Source organism: Erpetoichthys calabaricus, chromosome 12, assembly GCF_900747795.2.
Source record: "Erpetoichthys calabaricus chromosome 12, fErpCal1.3, whole genome shotgun sequence".
NCBI lineage: Eukaryota > Metazoa > Chordata > Cladistia > Polypteriformes > Polypteridae > Erpetoichthys > Erpetoichthys calabaricus.
Genome location: NC_041405.2, coordinates 16,376,317 through 16,402,728, shown reverse-complemented (window position 1 = coordinate 16,402,728; position 26,412 = coordinate 16,376,317). Strand labels below are relative to the sequence as shown.

The following is a 26,412-nucleotide window of genomic DNA, read 5'->3' as shown; positions in this document are numbered from 1 at the left end:
AATAAGAAGCACATGAAGAGGTCCTTCTTGTTTTTAATAAATAGATCACATAATCAAATGGCCAGGAAGAAGTTTGAAACCTGCCGCCTTCAAGGATGCAGGAGATAATAAACCTCTGGGGGTCCCAGGCCGAAGCCCGCTCTGCCTCCTCTGCATATCCCAGCAAACATAAATGTGTCCGTCTCAGTCCAATCACAATTCCATTCCGGGATGATCTTGTGAACTTGTCTTCTTCTCAGCATCATAGGCAGTTGGAGTTGACTTAACAGTTGGCAGAGACACAAGGCACCACTGCAATAAGATGGAAAAAGAAAACAGAAAAAGCAGCAGTGGTTATTACAGAGTGCAAATCTTACAAACTCTGTGCAGTGCCATCTATAATCTACTAGCTGTACCCCGTGGCTTCGCCCACATAGTAATGAAACAGGACAAACTTTAAAAATCAATAGACGTTGGCACTGTATCTGATCATGTTCAGCTCTGACGGGAAAGCGTTCCCCAAGTGGGGAGAAAAGCACATGGCCGTGATATCTCTGGCAATCAGCAGGTACCCTCTAAAACACAAGGAGCTCTGATCTCTCTCTCTCAAAAAGTCAAACGTTACTCCTTAACAATCTGTAGATGATGATGTCTGTTGAAGAAACAGGTATCACTAGCTAAGTGGAGGCAAGGTGCACTCCAACACGTGGCGAGAGGTACAGCGACTCGAACGGAGGCTGGCGTGTGATTGAGGAAGGCCCCGCCCACAGCCACTCTCTCGGATTTGCATAAATACATCGATACTGCAAGCGAATTAAGGTACTTAGCGTGATGAGAGAAGTCACAAAATCAACGGAAAGTTCAAGCAAAATATAGAAAACAACCAGATCTAAACCCATTAAGCAATTCTCTTGTGAAAAGGGGACAGACATATAGACAGAACGTGCTTGGACCACGAAATTTTTAAAACCGTTTCTTAACGAGCACCTATGGGCCAAGGGTAACCCTACATTCCAAATTTCAAGTCCCAAGTCCTCATGGTTCGGGAGATTTCGTGATGAGTGAGTCAGTGGTATTTGGCTTTAATATATACAGTCATATAAAAAAGTCTGGGAACCCCTCTTAATTCTTTGGATATTTGTTTCTCATTGGTTGAGCTTTCAAAGTAGTAACTTCCTTTTAATATACGACATGCCTTATGGAAACAGTAGGATTTCAGCAGTGACATTAAGTTCATTGGATTAACAGAAAATATGCAATATGCATCATAACAAAATTAGACAGGTGCATAAATTTGGGCACCCCATCAGAGATATGACATCAATACTTAGTTGAGCCTCCTTTTGCTAATCTAACAGCCTCTAGACGCTGTCCTCCTATTGCCTTTGATGAGTGTCTGGATTCTGGATGGAGGTATTTCTGACCATTCTTCATACAAAATCTCTCCAGTTCAGTTCAATTTGATGGACAGTCTGCTTCAAATCATCCCATAGATTTTCGATGATATTCAAGTCAGGGGACTATGACAGCCATTCCAGAACGTTATACTTCTCCCTCTGCATGAATGCCTTTGTAGATTTCGAACTGTGTTTTGGGTCATTGTCTTGTTGGAATATCCAACCCCTGCATAACTTCAACTATGTGACTGATGCTTGAACATTATCCTGAAGAATTTGTTGATATTGGTTTGAATTCATGTGACCCTCGACTTTATTAAGGGCCCCAGTCCCTGAACTAGCCACACAGCCCCACAACATGATGGAACCTCCACCAAATCTGACAGTAGGTAGCAGGTGTTTTTTTGGAATGCAGAGTTCTTCTTCCGCCATGCAAAACGTTTATTGTTATGACCAAATAACTCAATTTTTGTCTCATCAGTCCAAAGCACTTTGTTCCAAAATGAATCTGGCTTGTCTAAATGAGCATTGGCATACAACAAGCGACTCTGTTTGTGGCGTGAGTGCAGAAAGGGCTTCTTTCTCATCACCCTGCCATACAGATGTTCTTTGTGCAAATTGCGCTGAGTTGTAGAGCGATGTACAGATACAATAATCCCTCCTCCATTGCAGGGGTTGCGTTCCAGAGCCACCCGCGAAATAAGAAAATCCGCGAAGTAGAAACCATATGTTTATATGGTTATTTTTATATTGTCATGCTTGGGGCACAGATTTGCGCAGAAACACAGGAGGTTGTAGAGAGACAGGAACGTTATTCAAACACTGCAAACAAACATTTGTCTCTTTTTCAAAAGTTTAAACTGTGCTCCATGACAAGACAGAGATGACAGTTCCGTCTCACAATTAAAAGAATGCAAACATATCTTCCTCTTCAAAGGAGTGCGCATCAGGAGCAGAGTCTGTCAGAAAGACAGAGGAAAGCAAACAAATCAATAGGGCTGTTTGTCTTTTAAGTATGCGAAGCACCGCGGCACAAAGCTGTTGAAGGCGGCAGCTCACACCCCCCTCCGTCAGGAGCAGGGAGAGAGAGAGAGAGAGAGAGATTGTTTTTCAATCAAAAATCAATACGTGCCCTTCGAGCTTTTAAGTATGCGAAGCACCGTGCAGCTGCACAAAAGATAGCAACGTGAAGATAATCTTTCAGCATTTTTAGACGAGCGTCCTTATCGTCTAGGTGTGCGAACAGACCCCCTGCTCAATCCCCCTACGTCAGGATCAGAAAAAGTCAGCGCAAGAGAGACAGAGAAAAGTAAGTTGGGTAGCTTCTCAGCCATCTGCCAATAGCATCCCTTGTATGAAATCAACTGGGCAAACCAACTGAGGAAGCATGTACCAGAAATTAAAAGACCCATTGTCGGCAGAAATCCGCGAACCAGCAAAAAATCCGTGATATATATTTAAATATGCTTACATATAAAATCCGCGATGGAGTGAAGCCACGAAAGGCGAAGCGCGATATAGTGAGGGATTACTGTACACCATCTGCAGCAAGATGTTCTTGCAGGTCTTTGGAGGTGATCTGTGGGTTGTCTGTAACCATTCTCACAATCCTGCTCATATGCCCCTCCTGTATTTTTCTTGGCCTGCCAGCCCTGCTGGGTTTAACAGTAACTGTGCCTGTGGCCTTCCATTTCCTGATTCCATTCCTTACAGTTGAAACTGACAGTTTAATCCTCTGAGATAGCTTTTTGTAGCCTTCCCCTAAACCAGGAGACTGAACAATCTTTGTTTTCAGATCTTTTGAGAGTTGCTTTGAGGATCCCATGCTGTCACTCATCAGTGGAGAGTCAAAGGGAAGGAAGCACAACTTGCAATTGACCACCTTAAATACCTTTATATCTCATGATTGGACACACCTGTCTATGAAGTTCAAGGCTTAATGAGCTCATCCAAACAATTTGGTGTTACAAGTAATCAGCATTGAGCAGTGACAGGCATTCGAATCAGCAAAATGACAAGGGGACCAACATTTGTGCACAGCCAGTTTTTCACATTTGATTTCATTTCATACAACTAAATACTGCTTCACTAAAAATCTTTGTTCGGAAAACACCGCAGTACTCAGATGTTCCTAGGAAATGAAAGACATACCACTGTTATCTTTATTGTTGAAAGGAGAGTCAATTATTATGCAGGCTGAGAGGGGTTCCTAAACTTTTTCATATGACTGTATGTATAGATAGATAGATTCCAGATTGTTGTTGCATGAGTACAGAAAGCTTCCTCACCAGTTTTTATGTTTAATCTTGGAATAAAAAGCAAAGCCATATTTGAGGAGCTAAGAATAAACTGAGAAATGTAAGTGCAGACATTTATGGTAGAATTCAAACATCTTAATTAAAAGAAAGAAACGTATCCTCTGACAGGACAAGTCTGATAAAAACTTTTCTCCAGGCAGGAGAAAAGCTTGTCCAGCTACGCTATTTATTTCCATAATTATAATTATTATACAATTATATACTGAACATTATATAATTATATTATATTATTATAATTATGGAAGAAAGACAAAAATTGAGTATTTTATTATGCATTAGTAGGGTAAGCGGCGGCATGGTGGCGCAGTGGGTAGCGCTGCTGCCTTGCAGTTAGGAGACCTGGGTTCGCTTCCTGGGTCCTCCCTGCGTGGAGTTTGCATGTTCTCCCCGTGTCTGCGTGGGTTTCCTCCGGGCGCTCCGGTTTCCTCCCACAGTCCAAAGACATGCAGGTTAGGTGGATTGGCGATTCTAAATTGGCCCTAGTGTGTGCTTGGTGTGAGTGTGTGTTCTGCGGTGGGTTGGCACCCTGCCTGGGATTGGTTCCTGCCTTGTGCCCTGTGTTGGCTGGGATTGGCTCCAGCAGACCCCCGTGACCCTGTGTTCGGATTCAGCGGGTTGGAAAATGGATGGATGGATAGTAGGGTAAGCACCATCTTGTGTCTATGCCTCTCTCTTAATGTGCACCTAACTTATACCTGCACATTTTTTAATTGCTCAGTTTGTCTTCTTGTGTATCTGTTTTCACAAATACTTGACATCATTTTTTCCTTTTTTCTAAGAAATAATACAGTAGTCTATCCTTGGCTTGGTGAAAAGACTTGTAGCTGATTGATTTTCTCTGTCTAATAGCTAGTTGACTTCTTGTAATGAAAAAGCAGTGATACCACTGTCAGTAGCAGCTGACATTTTATAATTCTTACTTTCCCAATTTGTATAACAGATCAGATGAAAAGACCCAACACAGTTCTCATGCTTTAAAAATACAGGACCTCCAATCTGATAATATAAAAATGGTCAATCTCTCATTGTCAAGTATTTTTGAAAGCAGGAATACAGAACAATGAGAGAGAAATGGTTTAGTAAGGGAGCCTCTAGCCATCTAGGATTGTTTCTCTGTTCAAGTTTACAGATAGTTAAAGCTAAACAGATTAAGCGATACATGTAAAATAAATGTTCTATTGTTAAATTTTCAAATTTACCTATTATTTGAAGATAGTAGCCACATGTACTGATAACAAGACCCCCACAGTCACCAAACTGATCTAAAAAAATCAATTAAGGACTTATGTTAAAGAGTTCAGCTCAGCAGACATTCTACAGTTGGTACTCTTACTGCTGTTTTAGTTTACAAATGTATTTATTTTTACATTAACACTCTACTATCTATAAGGTACAATAACTGTATAAACACAATATGGCTAAAGTTATACACAAAAGAACTTTCAATAAAATAGAGCACAGCAACTCCGTGCTTTATGTAAATATGCAGATATGCTGTGCATATATGGATTGTATGTGTTGCATTGTGTGTAAAAATTGTATATATCTACAGCAATATATAATCTTTTTTATTACACAATTATGATTGTTTTATTTAAATGAACTGGTCTTATTTATTTTAATATTCACAGTTCTGACAGATGGACTCATCTATTAAATTCCCACGCCTGTCACGTTTACATGTTTATACACCGTCTTTTGCACTCTCCTGTAAAGCAGTTAACAGCATTAAAGTTTTGATCAAAACGTTGAAACTCATCCTGTCCGCGCAGCCATCCATTTTCTGATCCCTCGTTGGCCATTAATGGATTGTGCTGAGTCAGAATCTGCGGAGGTGGCACTGGGCACAGGGCAAAAACTTATACGCAAAATGAAATGTCTGACTGTTTTAAACACAAACAACATCAAGACATTCCACCAGTTTGCTTACCAAAGATCATCCCCTGGCTAGTTTTTGGTAAAGATTTAAAAAATCGCAATCGTGAAGTCAGTACCACATTTTGCAATTAAAAAAGGACACAGGTCTAATTTGCATGGCTTTAAGGAATCATGGGATAGTGCCTTGCACAAACGAAAGGCTCATAATTATAAGCTAAATGTGTCTATGGTGCCAAAAATTGGCGTTGTATTGTCGTAATGACCCTTGTCTGTATCGCAGGAGCTGTAGACCGATTTGGAAGCGCAATGGCAGAGGACTCCACCGCCATCTGGATACTTGGCAGATGCCAGGCTTGGCCATTCTGCCGCCTTCGCGTACTGTTTGGAGCTTTCGAGAGGCTGTGACGTTTTTTTGTTCATTCCAGTAAGTAAGTCGACGTGTGCGGGGCAAAGAGAGGAGAAGGGAGAACGAAAGTCTACAAATTGGACCGAAAGTTCCTTTACTATTGTACAATTCCGGGTCTCTTGTCATTTTACCATAAATGGAGTTTTACATTTCGGAAATTGGTAGGAAGTTATTATAACATCGTAACATTGGTATTTAAAGATGATTTTCGCTGGACTTCTTAAATACGACATTAAAGGATTATATGTCGTATATCTATATAAAGTCATTATTTGTGTCATTACGTTATTGTGAATTTCCCCTTGGGATTAATAATCTATCTATCTATCTATCTATCTATCTATCTATCTATCTATCTATCTATCTATCTATCTATCTATCTATCTATCTAAAATATTTTAAATGGCTTTCGCTAGAATTTATAAAAGGAGGACAGCAAAGAATTCTATTGTATTACGTAAACTCACTGTATTGTGTTTATTTTTATTTTTTTAAACTTTGAGATAAAACGGTTTTCACTAGACTTTTTAGCATTGCAAGCTCGTTGTACCGTTTTTTTACATGGGATAATAATGGCTTCCCCTGGAATTTTAAAGAGGGTGATGCTCAAGATCTGTATTTATGTAAACTCGTTGTGCCGTTTTTGTACTTTTAGGTAAGTCTTCTGAAATGTTTACAGAGTGATATTAAATAAATTAAAGAATTATATATTTCGTGTATTTATTAGGTTCATTCATTGTACCATTCTTGTAATTTTACATTAAAATATTTGGATTATATATATATATATATATATATATATATATATATATATATATATATATATATATATATATATATATATATATAAATAATATTATTACATATAAGCCCGGATAAATGAGGAGGGTTACGTCAGGAAGGGCATTCGGTGTAAAACTTTGCCAAATCAATATGCGGACAATACAAAAGATGATCCACTGTGGTAACCCCTAACGAGAGCAGACGGAAAAAGTGTATTATGTAAACTCATCGTACCATTTTTTAACTTTAAGATAAAAAATTCTTACTTTGGCTTTTTTAAAGCCAAATATTATAAAAGTATTTAGCGTATTGTGTGAAATAATCATCTATTAAAAATAGAGAAAATTAAAGAATTATATATCGTGTATAGTAGCAGCAAGTTATCGTGTGCACTAATTCCACTATTTTTCTGTACCTTTAGATAAAAATGGCTTTCGCTGGAATTCTTAAAGATGATGACATTAAGGCAGCAGTCCAGGCGTTCCAAGGTTTGTTCCTTAAACAAGTTTCTAAATTTTGATAAAGGACCTGAAATGCCGTTTTTATTTTCTGGCACAAAGACATTGTAATTAGTTTGTGTGGTCACATTGTGAAGGTGTGAGTGGACCGTGCCGTTTGTCGGATGACCGGCACACCTCCCGGAGTTTATACAACTAAGGGAGGCTCGGGTTCTTCATGACAGACGTGACATGCAGTAATATGTGAAAATGAATTTCCTTTTTTTTTTTCCTTTTCAGCGCCCGACTCTTTTGATCACAAGGCTTTCTTCTCGAAGATTGGTATGACTGACAAATCACCTGATGACCTGAAGAAAATTTTCGCAATTCTGGATCAGGACAAGAGCGGCTTCATCGAGGAGGCGGAACTGAAGTAAGGAGTGCGTGGGAATGGGAGGGGAGAGGAAGTACAGGGGCCGCCCTTCCAAACCAACACATCCATCCGTTTTCAAACCCGGCTTATCCTGAGTAAGGTTGGGGGCAAAAAAATCCTATAAATGTACATTTAAAGTCGATACTAATAAAAACAACACCTTTTATTTCTTTAGCAGATTTTCATACAGAGGATGTAGCACAAGATGTCAAAGAAATAAAATTGATAATATTAGTCTAATGAAATAAATATAATGGATAATATTAGTCTACAGAAATAAATACAAGATTTACTTAAGAAAACTATAACCTTGAAATAAAGCTTTTTTAAGTACATAAATCAAATTATTGTGATTTTTTTTACTCAATTCTTAATAAACATTCAGAAAACTGGAACCCTCGTTCGTTTTCCTTTTAGAGATGAATTCCATCCCCTAATCTGGGCTTCATTAATATCTAAAACTCTTGGAAATTAAAGGTGCTACACTGGTTCTTCAGAGTGATGCCATACAAGGGAAGCATTTTTTGTATCGAAACGCCCCCTCCGTGTGAAGGTTCCAGAAAGAACCTTTATTTTGATCCGTTACAGGCTCCAACCATAAATAAATGGTTTACAGTAGCACAGGCTAAATTCAGGTATTCTTGATCTGTTAGTGTTCTGGCAGCCTACCATATATTAAAAGATTTTTTTTTTCTTCTACATAGTGGAGGTTTTTTTCCAAACACAAAGAACCAACGTCATATGCAAAGAACACTTCTGTGTGCTTGGTCAAGGAATGGCTCCGAGGAATCACACAACCCAGTAAAGAACCATATAGTGCCATTAAAGAAGTGATATTTGTAAGAGTATATCTCAGACACTTTCTCGATCAAAGTGTGATTGCCAGTATGTTCATTTTTTTTTTATTAAGTTTTTACATATTTCCAAAAAGCTTAATTTTACAAGGGGCCTCTGGTGTGATCTAGTTGTGCATCCTTTCGTGTGATTTCTTGACCTGTTAGTGCTTTGCTAGGTAGCCTACGTTTTGAAGATTCCTGTTTTGTCCACAAACTAGAAACCTCGTCAGAGCTCAATGGCCCAATTTCATGTACAAAGAACTCTTCCCAAAACGAAACGATTCTTTCCCAAGCAATAGCTGTGCAAGGGGTCACTGGTCCCAGTAAGGTGGCATTACAAAGCCAGTGCTTCAAAAACGATTTGGCCACAGTCGGTTATTCCCCTTTAATTAGACGCGAGCGGCTCTCCATGGTCCTGAAACTGAATAAAACGGGCTCCGTTAAACGGAAGAAAGACGGGATAGTTAGTCACTTGGTCTGCTAAAGGAGTATTTTAAACCATAAACAGAATTTTTATCTTTTTCCAAAGGTTTTTCCTGCAAAACTTTGAAGCTGGAGCTCGCGTTCTGACCGAAAAGGAGAACAAGGCTCTGCTGGCCGCAATCGATAAGGATGGTGACGGCAAAATCGGCTGTGAAGGTACGTAACGTTAATGTATTACCAGTTTGATTTAAATGGTAATTATGATCCTTAACAGATGCATGCCATAAACTTTGACAGAATAACTTGAGAAGCAGTGTCTTAATACACGCAAACAAAAATAAAAATGTCAAGGCTCTTCAGAGCGATGTCCTGGAGAATCATTTTGGTTCCTAAAAGAATAATACAGGTGAAGGTTCTAGAAAGAACCTTTATTGTTTTGAACCCTAATAGGTTTTATAAATATATCCATAAATAGATAATAATCTGTGCAATACCAACGGGCTTCTGATTTTTAAAGAACTTCTGTTGTGTGTATTCGGATATGCATTTGGAGTTTCTCGTTCTGTTGTATCCTGCTAGCTAGCTAAATAAATATACATAACGTTTTAAGCTTTGGCCACAAATCAGGAACATTCTCAAAGCCCAAACAACTAATTTTATATGCCAAATAAATTGAGATTCGCAGAAGTTTCTTTGTCAAGCAAAAAGATTCAACTTTTAACCACACAACCCAGTGTAATCTTTGCAGAACCGTTAAGTCACTCCACGTCCGAGTTAATAATCCCGTCTATCTGGCTAACAAGCGGTTGAATTCCATTAGATGTTCCCCTACAGCCCAAGAAGACCAAATGTTAAGTCTGCGTGGTGAGGAAATGAATATTCTTTGCAATGGACGGATGGTGAATTTTATTCAAGTTGAACGGCAGGGGGCACCTTTGAGACTTATTTGTGATAATGGCGCATGTGTCTGCCTAAAGGGAAACCTACCTTCAGTAGAAGCGACAACACGTTTTGACACTTCAACATAACATTCATATAGTAAAATAACTGATTTATCACAGGCATGTTAATAATCCTTTCCACTATTAAAGCTTCTTGTTACGTACTTGGATTATGTTCTTTGTTTTAAAGTTTGCTTGTTCTTTATTTTTCAGAATTTGTGGCCCTTGTTAAAGGATAAATTCTAGACGAAGAAGCCCCGCTTCCCTGACTGACTTTCAAGGATGTGATTTGCGTTTGCCTTTTGCAGTCTCCGCTGTTAGTATTGGAAGCTTACATTTGTCTTGGTTGTCCAACACTTTGTGGTAAAGGCAGTTCAACAAATGTGAAAGTGAATAAATGTTTGGAAGTCACGTTTTTTTGAGTGTTTCATTAAGTAGAAGACCGACTTGAATTTTATGGTGAGGTTGGGATGTATCTGTGTGCAAGTTAGCAGCAAAATAATTTCACAGACAGCAAGGCCGAATTCATGCACTGCAAAAACATGACTGAGGACCACCAATCACATGCAAATTTAATGTTCTTAAAATTCAAGAAGCTCTGAACTCTTAAGTCTTGAACAAAAGTTTTCTGTTTTCGCCAGTGTTCTACATATACTGTAGAGTGCCAGTACAATGGGCTCAGAACTTTGCTCTTCCTGCACATTTTAGATAGATAGATAGATAGATAGATAGATAGATAGATAGATAGATAGATAGATAGATAGATAGATAGATAGATAGATAGATAGATAGATAGATAGATTTTATTGTGCTGTAGACTATTTAAATTGCTAAATTGGTCATTTTTCCCATCAATCTTCACTCAATAACCCATAATGGCAAAGTAAAAACATGTTTTGCAGAAAGCTTTGCAAATTTATTAAAAATCCAAAACCATTCCTATAAGTATGCCCTTTACTATGGCAGTCTAAATTGTGCTCGGGTCCATCCTGTTTGTTTTAATTCTCATTGAGATGTTTTTAGAACTTGATAGGAGTGAAGCTGTGGCAAGCTGAATTGATTGGATGTTGTTTAGAAAGCAACACCTGTGTACAGAAGGTCCCACAATTCACACCGCATATCGGGACAGATACCAAGCCCTCTGTAGACCTCTGTGATCAAATTGTGAGACAGAGATTAAGGAAAGGGAATAAAACATTGAGTGTTCCGAGAAGCACAGAGCCTTCCGTAAATGTGAAATGGGTGAAATTTGAAATCACCAGGGACCCCATAACGCCGCGCGTACAATTCACACTAAAACATGCAGCGTACGGACAAAAGTACAAATGCACCGTTTATACACAAGGTCGTGAATCACTTGTATTGATAACAGCTTTATAAAATCTCACGACAGTGTGAACAAATGATCTTGTAAAGCAGTGGTTATGGGCGGGCCCCCCTAAGGGGGTGCAAAGTAACCAAAAGGGGGGCTCGAAGATATGAAAAAAATCGAAAATATGAAAAATATATCTATTGAAACAAAAACAAATTAACTTAAACTACATTCCGATACTATAAAAATAGATAAAATCTCAATAAGAGTTAAATAGGTATAATAAAATATGCATCTATGATATATCATTAATTAAAAAAAGAACAAATTGGTATTAGTGGGCTTCTTTCAAAAAAACGTTAGGGGGGGCGCGATTAAAACTTACGAAAACTCGGGTCGCAAATACTTAAAGGTTGAGAAACGCTGGTCTAAATGCGTTCTGATGTATAGCGCAGCTGCTCCGTTTAGTCCTCTTGACCCTGGAGATGGTGACTACTATTGTCAAGGATGGCCTGTATCTCCTTCCCCATAGACCTTTCTATCACAATACCCTGTCAGTCCACAGTCCTGTTCAGCACTGAGCCAGCCTTTTTCACCAGTTCCAGCCTCTTGTCACACTAAAACGGCACAAACAAAGAGGACACTGGCAACAACTGTGAGATAGAATTTCGCTAAATGTAGCATATTGAATGATTCAAATCTTCTGAGGGGGAAAAAAGCATGTTGTACCCCTTAGAGGACATCTCTGTTCACGGATCAGTCCAGTCTGTCATCAAAGCGGACACCCACAATATTTGTAAGTCTGCACCACCTCAATGTCCTTGCCTCGAGTGTTAACATCCTGAAGGGGGAGCTGTGACGATGCGGGGTCTGCTCCATGCTCCCTTCTTGCTTTTGGAAGCCCTTGAACCCGACACCACCGTCGGTAATGTCACCGATGAGCTCGGCAGTAAGGCACAACAAATGGAGCAAGGGGATGGTGTGAAAAAGTGCCAAGAGCTTTTATTAAAAGAAAAACAAAGTCTCCAAATAAATAAGTGCAGTGTCTATCAAATCCTTAAATCTTCAAAAAATAAATAATCCAATAAAACATTTGTGAAGTGGAGGTTAAAATCCATTAGAAAAAAAAAAAAAAACCTCTTTAAAAACGAGGATAACACAACTGCTGGAAGCAGTCCTTTAAAAAACACAAAGCCCGGTGCCTTCTTTTTACCTGGCGGCTCCCCTGTTTCTCCCATCAGGCTTCGCAACAGGGGATTCACTGTAACTCTGCGGTGGGTTGGCACCCTGCCCAGGATTGGTTCCTGCCTTATGCCCTGTGTTGGCTGGGATTGGCTCCAGCAGACCCCCGTGACCCTGTGTTCGGATTCAGCGGGTTGGAAAATGGATGGATGGATGGATTCACTGTAACTTCACTCTACTGGTCCGGAGGCTTCCCGATCTCTGGCTTCGGATCCGCACTATCCGGACCGAGACTTGGCTTCCACAGCGACTAGGACGCTCACACTGGGGCTTCTCCTTCCAAGCCCCCCGACTCCCGCTGTCTTCTGCGGCGAGCCGCCCTTCTGCTGGTCACTCCCGGTCCTCAGAATGCTCAGTGGGAACGACCATTACCAACTGCCCCGTGTGTGTGTGTGTGTGTGTGTTTGCCTGCCTGAGCGCGCTCGCTCTCGCTCTCGCTCTCTCTCTCTCTCTCTCTCTCGCTCTCTCTCTCTCTCTCTCTCTCTCTCTCGCTCTCTCTCTCTCTCTCTCGCGCTCTCTCTCTCTCTCTCTCTCTCTCTCTCTCTCTCTCTCTCTCTCTCCCCCCGCAACCCTCCGTTTCTTTCTTTCTTTTTTTCTCCTTCCCTTACTAGCCTCCTCGCGCTTTTATATATTACGGGGAATCTCCCGGGACCAATTACGGATGCGGACGACTACTTACCTGTGCACTTAAGTGAGAATCGCTCGCATTAACGAATCACCCCGGGAACTGATCCGCCACACTTACCACGCCCCCCCCTTTCTAAGCCGCGAGTTATTATGTATTTAAAACTGGCCCTTTTTACATGAGCTGTGGACCCGCTACACCACAGGCGCGTAGACACAATTGGCCAATGTGTGTGTCTTTTTGAATGGCAGTGTTCAACCAAATTAAAACCAAGGAGATTTCAGCTTTGGTAATTCCGTCTACGCCCTGCGGTGGGCTGGCGTCCTGCCCGGGTTTTGTTTCCTGCCTTGCGCCCTGTGTTGGCTGGGAGTGGCTCCAGCAGACCCCCGTGACCCTGTAGTTAGGATAGAGCGGGTTGGATAATGGATGGATAATTCCTTCTAATGTAGGTAGAGAACTGCGTAATGTTTTGCTAAATCTACGTTTTGATATCTCAGATTGAGTGCTAAATTGAAAATGTGCGTGCATTTCTGCAGACTTGCTTAAAATATTTCCTACACGAATAAATGGCTTCAGTGATTGTGCCTCAGGTAGCAGTTTTTGTGTGTTCACGATCAGAAGAAAACAGTAAGCAGCTTCGGTAAAACCGATGGGAGTCCAAAAGCGCGACTCGTTGGGATGGTGTGTGTTCCGCCCCGTCCGGGATTTGTTCACGCATGCGTGGAGTTCGTTGCTGACATAATTTCAGAATTTTTTTTTGGATTTCAGAAAATCAATCGATTGTCAGATGGACCCGGCTGCTGTTTCAAAGTTTGAGCAAAAGTGTACTTTTAAAAGGAGCCCAGTAGTTGGCAGCAACAAGGGAGGCGGAGGCTGTGGAAACCGGAAGAAAGAAGCAACGAGAAGGCGACTCCAACACTCAATCAGTGCATCATACTGTCATGGACGAGGGGGAAACCTGCAGCATAATAAAAGAGCAGCTCTCCATCACCATCGAGTGGGCTGCCAAAACGACCTCCCGGATGGTATTGTGCAGACTTGCGGCCCTGAAAAGGGAAGATCGTTCTTTTAATGGAAAGAACTATAATGAAGCAGGTGAGGTTTTGTTAACCGGCGACGCGTCTGATTCTTGCGTTTCTCTCATAATTGAGCAGGAGGTGATGGTGGCCGCAGAGATCATGATGTCTAAATTTGAAAGCCTAGTGAAGAACATTTACGCTGATTTCCGATCTCAAGTGTCCAGGTATCAAAAAGAAAACCAGAACTTGAAAGAGAAGGTGGACACGTTTGGGAACGTATTGGGATTGTCGCACCCGAGCCAAAGAAGTGCCCTGCTTTATGCGACAGGAGAAGATGGAAATTCTGAAGACGAGATCGATCTGCCAGACCAGCGCTTATCGCGAAGCACGTCGTGCGACTCCACCGATCAGCTCCTCGAGTACAAGCGGGCAGACTACGCCGACTGGAGGAGGTCGTCACCGGGCAGCGGCGGTGCTGCGGGGTCAATTCAAACCCGCCAGAAAATGGAACTGGAAATGGCAAAGCAAGGTGGGTTTGAAATAAGCAGAAAACTAAGCAGGTAATAACAAAGATGACTGCTAACACAAAGAAGATCAAATCCATATAAAATCGACGTTTCTATGTATAAATCACGTATACAGAAAATTATAAAAATAGTACGTTATTGTAGGTGGCACGGTGGCGCAGTGGTTAGCACTGCTGCCTCACAGTAAGGAGACCAGTGTTGTATGTTCTCCCCGTGTGTGTGGGTTGCTCTGGTTTCCTCTCACTGTCCAAAGACATAAAGGTTAGGGCAACACTAAATTGGCCCCATTGTGTGTGTGAGCGTGTTTGTTTGCCCTGCGATGGACTGGCACCCTTTATTCCTGCCTTGCACTCTATGTAGCAGGGATAGGCTCCATTCCTGCCAATCCCCCCTTAATTAAGCAGGTCTTGATTAAGCAAGTTAGAAAATAACAGTATTAAAATCAAATCCTCGCTTAAAGGATCTGTTCTAACCTTTTATTAAAACCTGGCAGGATGTAATCAATAACATTTTAGAATAAGCTTTTATATTGGAGGTGAATAACTCCTTGACTTCTTTCTCCCTTTACTACTCTCAAAAATTTTGTCTGGTTGTTGGCCTTCCTCTTTTTCTTATCGGTTTGGGTTGGTTGAATTTCGGTTTTTTAAGTTTGACATAATTGTATGGAATGTTACATGCTTTTAATAAGTTCAATAAAAAATATATAAAAAAGACAATATAATGTACCCAATACAACATAGTGTACAGAAACAAAACAAGAAAACATTAAGTACATTTTAAATTTATGATATATAAAAGTATAATAAACAACAAGAACCACAAGTGTGCAGGGTATTGATGACCCAGAAATACAGGGGCTTCAGTAAGTTTCCAGACCCCTTTACTTTCTGCATACTTTATAGCGTTAGACTTTATTATGAAATGGGTGCATTTAGCATTTTTGCATATCAATTTACACTCAATAACCCACACTCTATAAAAATTAAGGTGTCAGAGTGGTTCTTGTGCCGTAGGAGAACCATTTTGGGTTGCCAAAGGTCCCCTGCACATCAAGGTTCCAGAAAGAATTTTTATTTATTTAGATCCGTTACCAGCTGCATTTAGTAAATACCATGAACAGAAGATAACCGATTTGTGAAGTACCAATTGCCTTTGATTTTAAAAGAACTCTCACTGCATACAACAACACAAGCTAACTCCAGGTTATCTTAATCTATTAGTAGCCTACCATCCATTAAAGATTACTGTTTGTTTTTCTACATATTAGGAAGTTTTTCAAAGCACAAAGAACGTACTTCATATGTGATGAACTCTTCCCAACGTGGAAGGACAGGAAGGATCGAGCAAAGTTTCATCGAGGAATCACACAATCCAATAAAGAACCATACGATGCCATTAAAGAACAATGATTTTTAAGTGTTAAGTCTTTATTCTTCCCATTTAGGGGTCACCACAGCAGATCAACCGTCTCTATCTTTCTTTGTCTTTTACATCGTATTCTGCCACATCCCCTGCCTTCATGTCCTCCCTCATCACATCCATAAACCTCTTCTTTGGCCTTCCTCTTTTCGTCTGCCTGGCGGTTCCACTCTTAACATTTGTTTCCCAACGTACCCCTCATCTCTCCTCTGCATGTGCCCAAACCACCTCAATCTAGCCACTTTCACCAAACTGTTGCACCCGTGTTGCCCATCTAATATCCTCATTCCTAATCCTGTCTGCCCTCATTACTCCGACTCTGCCACTTGCAGCTCTGTCTCCTGTTTTTTTTTTTTTTGTCAGTTCCCCCATCTCCAAACCACATATCATGATGTGACGATGCAGGTTTGCTCCACGCTCCCCTCGTCCTTCCGGGAGCCCTGAACCCGACGGTAATGTCACCAAGATGAGCTGACAAATGAGGATAATTCTCTAATGATGCCAGGGGATAGTGCAAAAGTGCCAAAGTGCTTTTATTAAAACAAACAGTTGTGTCCAAACAAAGTGCAGTGTTCAAAAACTAAGTACATATATAAATCGATAAAATCCAAAAGAGTGAGAATAAAAATCAATAAATAAATCCGTTAAAATCCAAGGTTAAAAATGCAGTCTCAAACCAAGAAAGTGTCAGAGCTAAGAAGTGAAATTACTAGAATAGATGAAGAACAAGCCAGGCGTCCAAGTGAAGCTCTTCACAGGAAAAGGCAGGCCCTGCATACAGAACTCAACATCTTGACAACTAAAGAAACTGAACAACTTATTTATAAATCAAGACATCATTACTATGAACATGGAGAGAAAGCTAATAAGCTTTTAGCTCAACAAATCCACAAACAAGAAGTTCGCAACGCAATCCCAGTAATCACCAACACGAATGGAGATGAAATCATTGACCATAAAAATATAACACACACATTTAGAGACTACTATAAAACCTTATATTCTACTGAGTTTAAAGAAGACAACACACAATCTAATGCATTTCTGGATACGTTACAGATACCACAAATAGATACTTTTAGTGCTGAGGAACTGGACAAACCTCTGACGCTATCAGAATTACTAGATGCTATAAAGACACTTCAAGATGGGAAATCAGCAGGCCCTGATGGCTACCCTGTAGAATTTTATAAAAAAAAATGTAGTCTCAATCTTCATGATCTTAGCACACCTCCTTCTTTCATTCTCCTCGGCTCACCCATAACTCGCATAGCCGGCGGAGACCCAACAGTAAAGAGCTCCTTTCGGGCCAACCTCCATCTTGGCTGCCTTAAGGACATCACGGCCAGACCGCCTGAGTTCGGCTCTCCTCCCTTCTTTCTTCGCGCTCACGTAGTCGCTCCTCAGATCCCTTGGGAAGACACCTGTCTTGCTCACCCCACTCACCTGAACATTCAGTGGGGTGGACTAGCCCCTAAAGCGCCACAACCAAACACTCCTTCGCGGGGGCCCAGCTCATTCTGCTTCAAAACCGTCAGGTGGCCAGATCTTCTTTCCAAATCTGTCTTTACACGTCCTTTAACCTCTTTTTCCTCCTTCCATCCTGATTTCTCGATCCATCCTGGTTTCTCAACATCCCCTTTCCTTTGTGCCGGCCTGTATATATATATATACACATACACACACACACACACACCTCTGTGGGCGCAGTGCCTTAATCACATGCCACAGGAAGCCAATGAAGCAATTGCGAATGATCGCACCCACCTGTGCAGGTGCGACTCGCTCCAGCTACTCCAATTAACTCCCCACGGCCGTGCAATCACACCCATGGAGAGTGACACGGCTTTATGGATATAAAATCTGGCCCCTTTTCTTTTGAAGCCGTGGACCCGGTATACCACACATGGCTGGTCTCGCTACCATTTACAGACCTTCCCTTTCACTCCTGCAGGTATTCTTCTATCACAAATCACTCCTGCCACTCTTCTCTGACCAGTCCACCCTGTCTGCACTCTCATAAATGTTTTCAGAAATGTTTGCATATTTCATAAAATCAAAGACTAAAATCTCTTAATCGTGTAAGTGTTCAGACCCTTAATTTAGTATTTTGTCAAAGCCCCTTTGGCAGCAATTCCAGCTTTGAGTCTTCTTGTGTAAGTCTCTATGAGAAGATACCTTAGGTCTTGTGAAGTCCATGCCTCAATGGTTCAGAGCTGTTTTGGTGGCACAACGGAGGCTTACACAATATTAGGTATGTAGGGTTGTCTTAACAGTATTAGAGGCTCCCGGGCAAAGTAGTGCAATAGGGCCCCTGTTTTCATAGCAAAACAGAAACATACTTCGGTATCAGAAAGTTCATGGGCCCCCGGCCAGCGGCCATTTGTTAAGACGGCCCTGTAGGTAGGTGGTTTAAATGTAGTGGTTGATCAGTGTATGTCATTCATGTATTCCTTATAGCTTGACCGTTACACATCCATGAAGAGGAGACACCACTTTTGTGATTTTTTTATGACCATTGTAGATGCCACAAGGGCTGGATGGACATCCCTGCCAGGAAGAGGGTATGGTTCCTTACCTGGATGGGAAGACCAAAAGGGATGGAAGGACAGCTCATTAGGAAAGAAAGACGTTCCTGGAAGGTTTTTATTACCCCAGAATGCTAAATGGCAGCAGCCCAAGATGTTGGTGCCCCCTAGGAAACCAGCAAGGCATGCCGGGAGATGTAGTTTGGCAGTGCAGACCTGCTGCAGTCACTGGGGGCCACGAGAGGGTGTTGCAGGGAGACAAGTTCCCTGTTATAATGGACTTCCATGAGACCCGGGAGTACTTAGGATGCCAGGGTGATTGCCTGATGGAAGCACTTCCGGGTCCCATGGAAGTCCATTATAACAGGGAACTTGTCTCCCTGCAACGCCCTCTTATGGCCCCCAGTGACTCCAGCAGGTGTGCACTGCCAAACTACATTTCCCAGCATGCCTTGCTGGTTTCAGACATCTGGGTCTGCTGCCATCTAGTGTGCTGGGGGAATAAAAAGCTTCTTTCTTTCCTAGTGAGCTGTTTGTCCATCCCTTTTGGTCCTCCCATACAGGAAAGGAACCATCTCCTCTCCTGGCCAGGATGTCCATCCAGCCTATGTGGCATCTGCACCATACATTCGGTAACAGGACCAAGAATGTTCAAATTATTGTTCTTTAAACTGTTTCTCACCATTTGTAGAAATCATGCAAAGTAGGTTTTGTGTGTTGGTCTAATTCAGGTGTAAGCCATTTGCTTTAAAGCTGTTTCTGATTTGTGAAACGTATATTCTTTTATACAGGACCTCCAGAATTTTTTCTGCCAGCAGCAGATGGAATGGCATCAACTGGCCATGGCGTCATGGAAGTGGATGGTGTGAAAGCACAGAGAAGCACAAAAGCCAGCATTTTGAAAACTGAAGAGGGAATATCAGAGCAGATTAAAGAAGAATATCTTCAGTCCAACTGTTCTGGGATTTCTAATGGTGGTCAGGAGCAGGTGTCCTTCAGCACTGAAACAATCACTGTGAAAGAGGAGGCTTTGGAAGTGGATCTTTCTTCTTCTCCAGTTAATCAGGACATTCATACTGTGGAGTGTTTGGAAGAAGATGGGTACCTTCTAAATGTCCATCCATTTATTGCAGCCACTTTAACCAGAAGCTCTCCCAGCATTAGGTGCAGGGCAGAGACTGTGTTTAGATTGGACACCAGTCTGTCACAAGACATTACTTTAAATAGGGTTAAGGAGGTCCATTTGGGTGCCTTGCAGGGCAGTCCACACTCAGAATCACCATCCAGAGGTGAGCATTCAGAAAAGAGGAGACTTGACCAAGTCGAAAGTGGGGAAGTGGAGCAACTGGGTCACAATGTCTGCACATCGCATATCTATGATGAAAGTTTAGAGGCTTTCAGGGAACTCTGTCACCTTGCAAACCAGCAGAGAAACAACACTGAAGATAAAACCTACCAGGGGACGGAATACAGGGTGACCTTAAACTGTGCTAAAACATTTAACGAACTCTCAAGAGAAAAACTGAACCCACGAACTGACTGTGCAAAGAACTCCGGGCAGGTTAGACTGCTTATGAAACATCATAAAACTCACATTGGAGAAAATCCGTACCAAGCGGATGAGCTGCCGAATGCATTCACAGAAAGTGAGAAGTATAAACCCATGAAGAGGGGTGAAAAATCATATCAGTGCCTTGAATGCGAAAAGACTTTCACCACAGCTCACTCCCTTAAACGCCATCAGAAAATTCACACGGGCGAAAAGCCGTACCAATGCACCGAATGTGGGAAGAATTTCATCCGAGCGACGCAACTGAAGACCCATCTGATAAATCACACGGGAGAAAAACCCTGCCAGTGTGCCGAATGTGGGAAGACTTTTTGTGCAGTTCAGACCCTTCGACGTCACCAGAGACTTCACACGGGTGAAAAGCTTTACCAGTGCGTCGACTGTGGAAAGGTGTTCTTTGAAAATGGAAGGCTTAAGCAACACCAGAGGAAGCACATGCGGGGGAAAAAAAACATAGAAGTGGAATAAATGGACAAGGACTGGAGGAAACCACTGGGGAGTTCACAGCTATGAGCACCAGTAGCCGTGTTCGTTTAGCGGATTAAGAATTCTAAAAACTGGAGATTTATAAAACATGCATATGCACAAAAACAGGACCAGCTTTTCACGGAAACATATGGAGCCCCATAGGTGTTGGGCAAAAAAAAATGTTCAAACTAATTATTAATTCATTTGACCCCCGTGACCCTGTGTTAGGATATAGCGGGTTGGATAATAGATGGATGAATGGATGGAAGAATTACGCAATTCATTCAAAAATTTTTTCTTCTTGTTTCAGTAGTTATTTATTTTTCCTGGTATGCAGTTTAGTGAACTAGAACCGGAAGAGCATAGCCAGCCAATAGTTTTAGTTTTATCGTACGCAATTTAGTGCCATTATCAACTAGATTTTAAACATACCTTTTCTCTATTAGCATTTCCACGACTGACTCTGGAATATCACATTCTTGGAGAAAATTCCATAAATCCATTCTCATAACTTCTCCTGCATGTGAAACTTGTGTCAGGATTCCTCTAAAGAACCGTTTCGACCGCAGAAGTCTTCAAACTAGTTCCTCTTCTGATTCACTGATTTTGACATACGCCTTACAGTTTACTGAACTGTATGCCAAGAAAACTATATGAGGCTCTGTAATAAGAACTGGACTGCCAGTTGTAAAAAAAAATAATAATCTGTTCGAATTAATTAATATGGCACATGGCTACATACTCCTGAAATAAAAGTCAGCGAAATAAGTAAAAATAATCAGTTTGAACAAGTTGCGTAATTCGTTCAAACGAATTAATCATTCGTTCAAACCGATTTTTTTTTTTTGACACCTACAGGGCTGCATAGAAATGTCATAATATACAAATGAAAACTTGACAGGGGAACGTGGGTATATTAACGGCAACAATGTTTACCTCCGTACGCAACATTTTGGAGAAACTAACAAATGATGATAACAAAGTAGGGAAATGCAGCCAAACCAGCTAAATGGTGACTCATGAGTATAATAACTCACCGTTATAAGAATGTGTGTTGACGTGACAAATTTATTAAACCTTGAAAGTGATGAATATGACGTACATGCTCTATTTTAGTTCCCTCTGCAGAGGCCCACTGCTGCGTATTTGCACTCTGGAACGTTTTTGGTTTTTTTGTAACAACCACACTCACACTCGGAAAGGCTGCAAGTTACCTGCTGGAGTGAAGTCCGGCAAATTGCTCTTACCGTTTAGTTCTTTACCCTCCCTACACTTAAGCTTCCAAGTCGATGGGGAAAAAACAAATATATTTGTCAAAGATAAAAGGGTCAGTATGTGTAAAATGAATATATTGGCAGAGGATGAAATATAACAAATACAATATATACCCAAATTCCCCAATCCTGATGCAATTGCAAATATACAGTGGTGTGAAAAACTATTTGCCCCCTTCCTGATTTCTTATTCTTTTGCATGTTTGTCACACAAAATGTTTCTGATCATCAAACACATTTAACCATTAGTCAAATATAACACAAGTAAACACAAAATGCAGTTTGTAAATGGTGATTTTTATTATTTAGGGAGAAAAAAAAATCCAAACCTACATGGCCCTGTGTGAAAAAGTAATTGCCCCCTGAACCTAATAACTGGTTGGGCCACCCTTAGCAGCAATAACTGCAATCAAGCGTTTGCGATAACTTGCAATGAGTCTTTTACAGCGCTCTGGAGGAATTTTGGCCCACTCATCTTTGCAAAATTGTTGTAATTCAGCTTTATTTGAGGGTTTTCTAGCATGAACCGCCTTTTTAAGGTCATGCCATAGCATCTCAATTGGATTCAGGTTAGGACTTTGACTAGGCCACTCCAAAGTCTTCATTTTGTTTTTCTTCAGCCATTCAGAGGTGGATTTGCTGGTGTGTTTTGGGTCATTGTCCTGTTGCAGCACCCAAGATCGCTTCAGCTTGAGTTGACGAACAGATGGCCGGACATTCTCCTTCAGGATTTTTTGGTAGACAGTAGAATTCATGGTTCCATCTATCACAGCAAGCCTTCCAGGTCCTGAAGCAGCAAAACAACCCCAGACCATCACACTACCACCACCATATTTTACTGTTGGTATGATGTTCTTTTTCTGAAACGCTGTGTTCCTTTTACGCCAGCTGTAACGGGACATTTGCCTTCCAAAAAGTTCAACTTTTGTCTCATCAGTCCACAAGGTATTTTCCCAAAAGTCTTGGCAATCATTGAGATGTTTCTTAGCAAAATTGAGACGAGCCCTAATGTTCTTTTTGCTTAACAGTGGTTTGCGTCTTGGAAATCTGCCATGCAGGCCGTTTTTGCCCAGTCTCTTTCTTATGGTGGAGTCGTGAACACTGACCTTAATTGAGGCAAGTGAGGCCTGCAGTTCTTTAGACGTTGTCCTGGGGTCTTTTGTGACCTCTCGGATGAGTCGTCTCTGCGCTCTTGGGGTAATTTTGGTCAGCCGGCCACTCCTGGGAAGGTTCACCACTGTTCCATGTTTTTGCCATTTGTGGATAATGGCTCTCACTGTGGTTCGCTGGAGTCCCAAAGCTTTAGAAATGGCTTTATAACCTTTACCAGACTGATAGATCTCAATTACTTCTGTTCTCATTTGTTCCTGAATTTCTTTGGATCTTGGCATGATGTCTAGCTTTTGAGGTGCTTTTGGTCTACTTCTCTGTGTCAGGCAGCTCCTATTTAAGTGATTTCTTGATTGAAACAGGTGTGGCAGTAATCAGGCCTGGGGGTGGCTACGGAAATTGAACTCAGGTGTGATACACCACAGTTAGGTTATTTTTTAACAAGGGGGCAATTACTTTTTCACACAGGGCCATGTAGGTTTGGATTTTTTTTCTCCCTAAATAATAAAAACCATCATTTAAAAACTGCATTTTGTGTTTACTTGTGTTATATTTGACTAATGGTTAAATGTGTTTGATGATCAGAAACATTTTGTGTGACAAACATGCAAAAGAATAAGAAATCAGGAAGGGGGCAAATAGTTTTTCACACCACTGTATACAGTGATAGTGAAAGAGAACCAAAACAGCCCGACCTCCCTTATCTTAACTCGAAAACATATATAAATTAAAAATGATAAACATATATAAATTAAAAACGATAAACACATACAAAGTCCAACATGAAATGTTGAAAACAAAAGAGATGGATGAAAGCCGGCCAAGTCTGAAATGATGAAATGACAGAAAAGCATAATTCAAATGGGGCTGTTTCAATGTTTAAACTGAAACAGTCTCACCGGCGAGTCCTGATAGCACTCCGTCATCCCTGGGAGGTGGATGATGGAAAGTCATAAATCCCTTACTGCCGTATGTGACTAACTGGTGGAACAGAGATGATCTGTGGTTCCCTTCAATGAAAGAATAGCAGCGTTTCATATGATGGATCACGGATTGTCTCAAGGCTTCTTTTTTCATTTTCTTCTTGTTGTTCATTAGAGGATGGTTGGCAAACAATAGTTTGGTGCATTACCGCCACCATGTAGTATGGAGTGTGGATCAGAATGTTCTCAGTATTATGTACTCTCACTCAACTTAGTGTCTTTCAAAAATTATAATGGAAATGATAACATTGGTTTCTTCTGCAAAATATCTTCCAAGATAAGATTCACTTTTAGTTCCTTGAGGTTTTCAACCAAAGTTTTTCTGGCCTCATCATACCTCTAACAATGTAATAGCATATGTTCTATTGTTTTTACCTTTCCACAATAGCTATATGATGTTTCCATATCCTATGGATTTTTCCCTTTTCAAATGCGCAGTGCTATCTTATAATGTATGCAACCCAGAACTAGCAGGAAACCCCACCACCTAAAGGGTCAATTGCCGTGATTGGTGATGTCCTTGAAGATGTAGCAAGGAAACTCTTCTTCAGTGGTATATATATATATATATATATATATATATTCAGGGAGATTCACTCGAAAGAGGCCCTGAATATTCTGTTGTAATGCCCATTAGGATGAAGCAATCTGAAGCAAAAAATTACTCTATATACCTTGACGTATGTGTAATCGATTGTATTACATGCGATGCTGGAAGTGGTTTCCGTTTTCTGCCAGTCACACTCCATGTTATTGAACATACCAGTAAGCGTCTCGGGTGGAATAGCAGCAATTTCACGTTGGATGTTTTCTTTCAAATCTTTCACAGTGTGAGGCTTGTTACGATAGACTTTTCCTTTGTGCATACCCCGAAGGAAGTAGTCTGGTGGTATCAGATCCTGCGACCGTGGTGGTCAAAGCCCCTTTGAAATGACCCTGTTGCCAAAGAAGGACTCAATTTTCTGCCATGCTCCTTGCCGATGTCTGACACGTTGCTCTGTCTTGCTGGAAGTAACCTTCCGTTAACTCACGATCATCCAGTTGATTCTGACATCGCTTAAACGAATTGGTCACCCAATAGGGTCGCATCATGAAGATGCGCTGCTCAGTACTGTACACCACCATCCTGATCAGAAGTCAAGTGACTGAGTGAAGGGGTATGGATGGTATGCACCCAAAAGTTGCAAACGGAGGTTAAATGTCGCGACGGCTGTCCGGCACCTACCTCATCGCTTTGACGCAGGGCCATCCCGGCTTGTTCGAAGCTCCATATACTGAGGAGCACATCGCACGTTGTTTTGTTCAGATTGCTTCATCCTAGCGAGAGTTATTACAGAATATTCAGGGCTTTTTTCGAGTGAATCCCCCTGTAGATATATATAATACATAAGAAAGGTCAGAGAAACACAGCACTTATAAATATTAAACAAACACAAATGTCATTCTATGTAGCCCTGCTACAATTTGTCAGTTTATATCGGCTGCCTGTTATCACTTCTCGAGGAACTGGTCAACAGGTCAGCCAAGCTTCACTCCATCATGCCAGCTGTGAGGCACTACAGTACATTCAGTTTTTTTTATGGTGTAATTACTCATACATTAAACATATTTGCCAACATTAAAGGGCAATTTTCAGCACTGTCCAGATTTCCTAACATAATCGGAATAGTTGACTGCACTCATATTCCAATAAGGGCTTCTAGCAAGAGCAAAGCTGCTTTTGTTAGTGGTAAGTCGTTACATTTCATCAACACACAAGTCACCTGTGATTCCAAGATGAGACTGACAAATGAGTCTCAGTGGCCTATGTAAAAACAAGTGATTCATTTATTTTGAGGCAAAGCAGCTTTGGCAGATATGATGGTGCTGCAGGTGGTAGCCGGCTTGTTGGTAAAGTAACTGGCTGAACCCTCAGTATTTCTTATGGCCTGCATTGTAAGAGCAATCATGTCAGTCCATGTGCCAGGTGATAATGATGCTGGCGCCTTACGCCTTTCTGATCCCAGGAGCACAGAGGAGAGGTGCCGTGGTGCTGCTCATGATCTCGATGTACTTCATTGCAGAGCTCAGCACGATGTATCAGGAAAGGGTCTACTCTACCAGCCAATGAAGTTTTGCAGCATCATGATTGCATGTGTATGAAGTTCATAGTCAATATACCGGGTGTCCATAAAGTCTGTGTGCAATTTAAAATAGTTGTAACTTTGTAAGTATATGTGATAGAAAGAATCTGTAAAAAGGATTAGAAAGAAGAAACACTTACATTTTTTTTATTGTTCATGCTAATTTTCAACATGTCCACCATCATTACTAATACATAGGGTAATACAATTCTGTAGTTCTCGGAAAACATTTTCAACCTGATTTTCAGTAATACCAGCAATCATATCAGTTATCCTTGCTCTCTTCAAAAGATCGAGATTTGGTTGAATAAACATTCATTTTCACATGTCCCCATAAAAAGAAATCCAATGGAGTCAAATCTGGCGAATGTGGAGGCCAAG

General features: G+C 41.1%; 2 protein-coding genes across 2 annotated transcripts; both read left to right on the top strand.

Moving 5' to 3' along the window:
* The first annotated feature begins 7,183 nt into the window (after positions 1-7,183).
* On the top strand, positions 7,184-10,242 carry LOC114663029 (parvalbumin beta-like). The gene is made up of 4 exons (XM_028816806.2): positions 7,184-7,249; positions 7,499-7,631; positions 8,997-9,106; positions 10,045-10,242. Exons 1-4 carry the CDS (start codon positions 7,189-7,191, stop codon positions 10,068-10,070), a joined length of 330 nt encoding a protein of 109 aa, XP_028672639.1. The 5' UTR covers positions 7,184-7,188; the 3' UTR covers positions 10,071-10,242.
* Positions 10,243-13,903: 3,661 nt separating this feature from the next.
* On the top strand, positions 13,904-24,389 carry LOC114662966 (zinc finger protein 41-like). Its single transcript, XM_028816711.2, has 3 exons — positions 13,904-14,558; positions 19,295-21,969; positions 23,590-24,389. The coding sequence occupies exons 1-2, from the start codon at positions 13,952-13,954 to the stop codon at positions 20,539-20,541; spliced, it is 1,854 nt and encodes a 617-aa protein (XP_028672544.1). The 5' UTR covers positions 13,904-13,951; the 3' UTR covers positions 20,542-21,969; positions 23,590-24,389.
* The last annotated feature ends 2,023 nt before the right edge of the window (positions 24,390-26,412 follow it).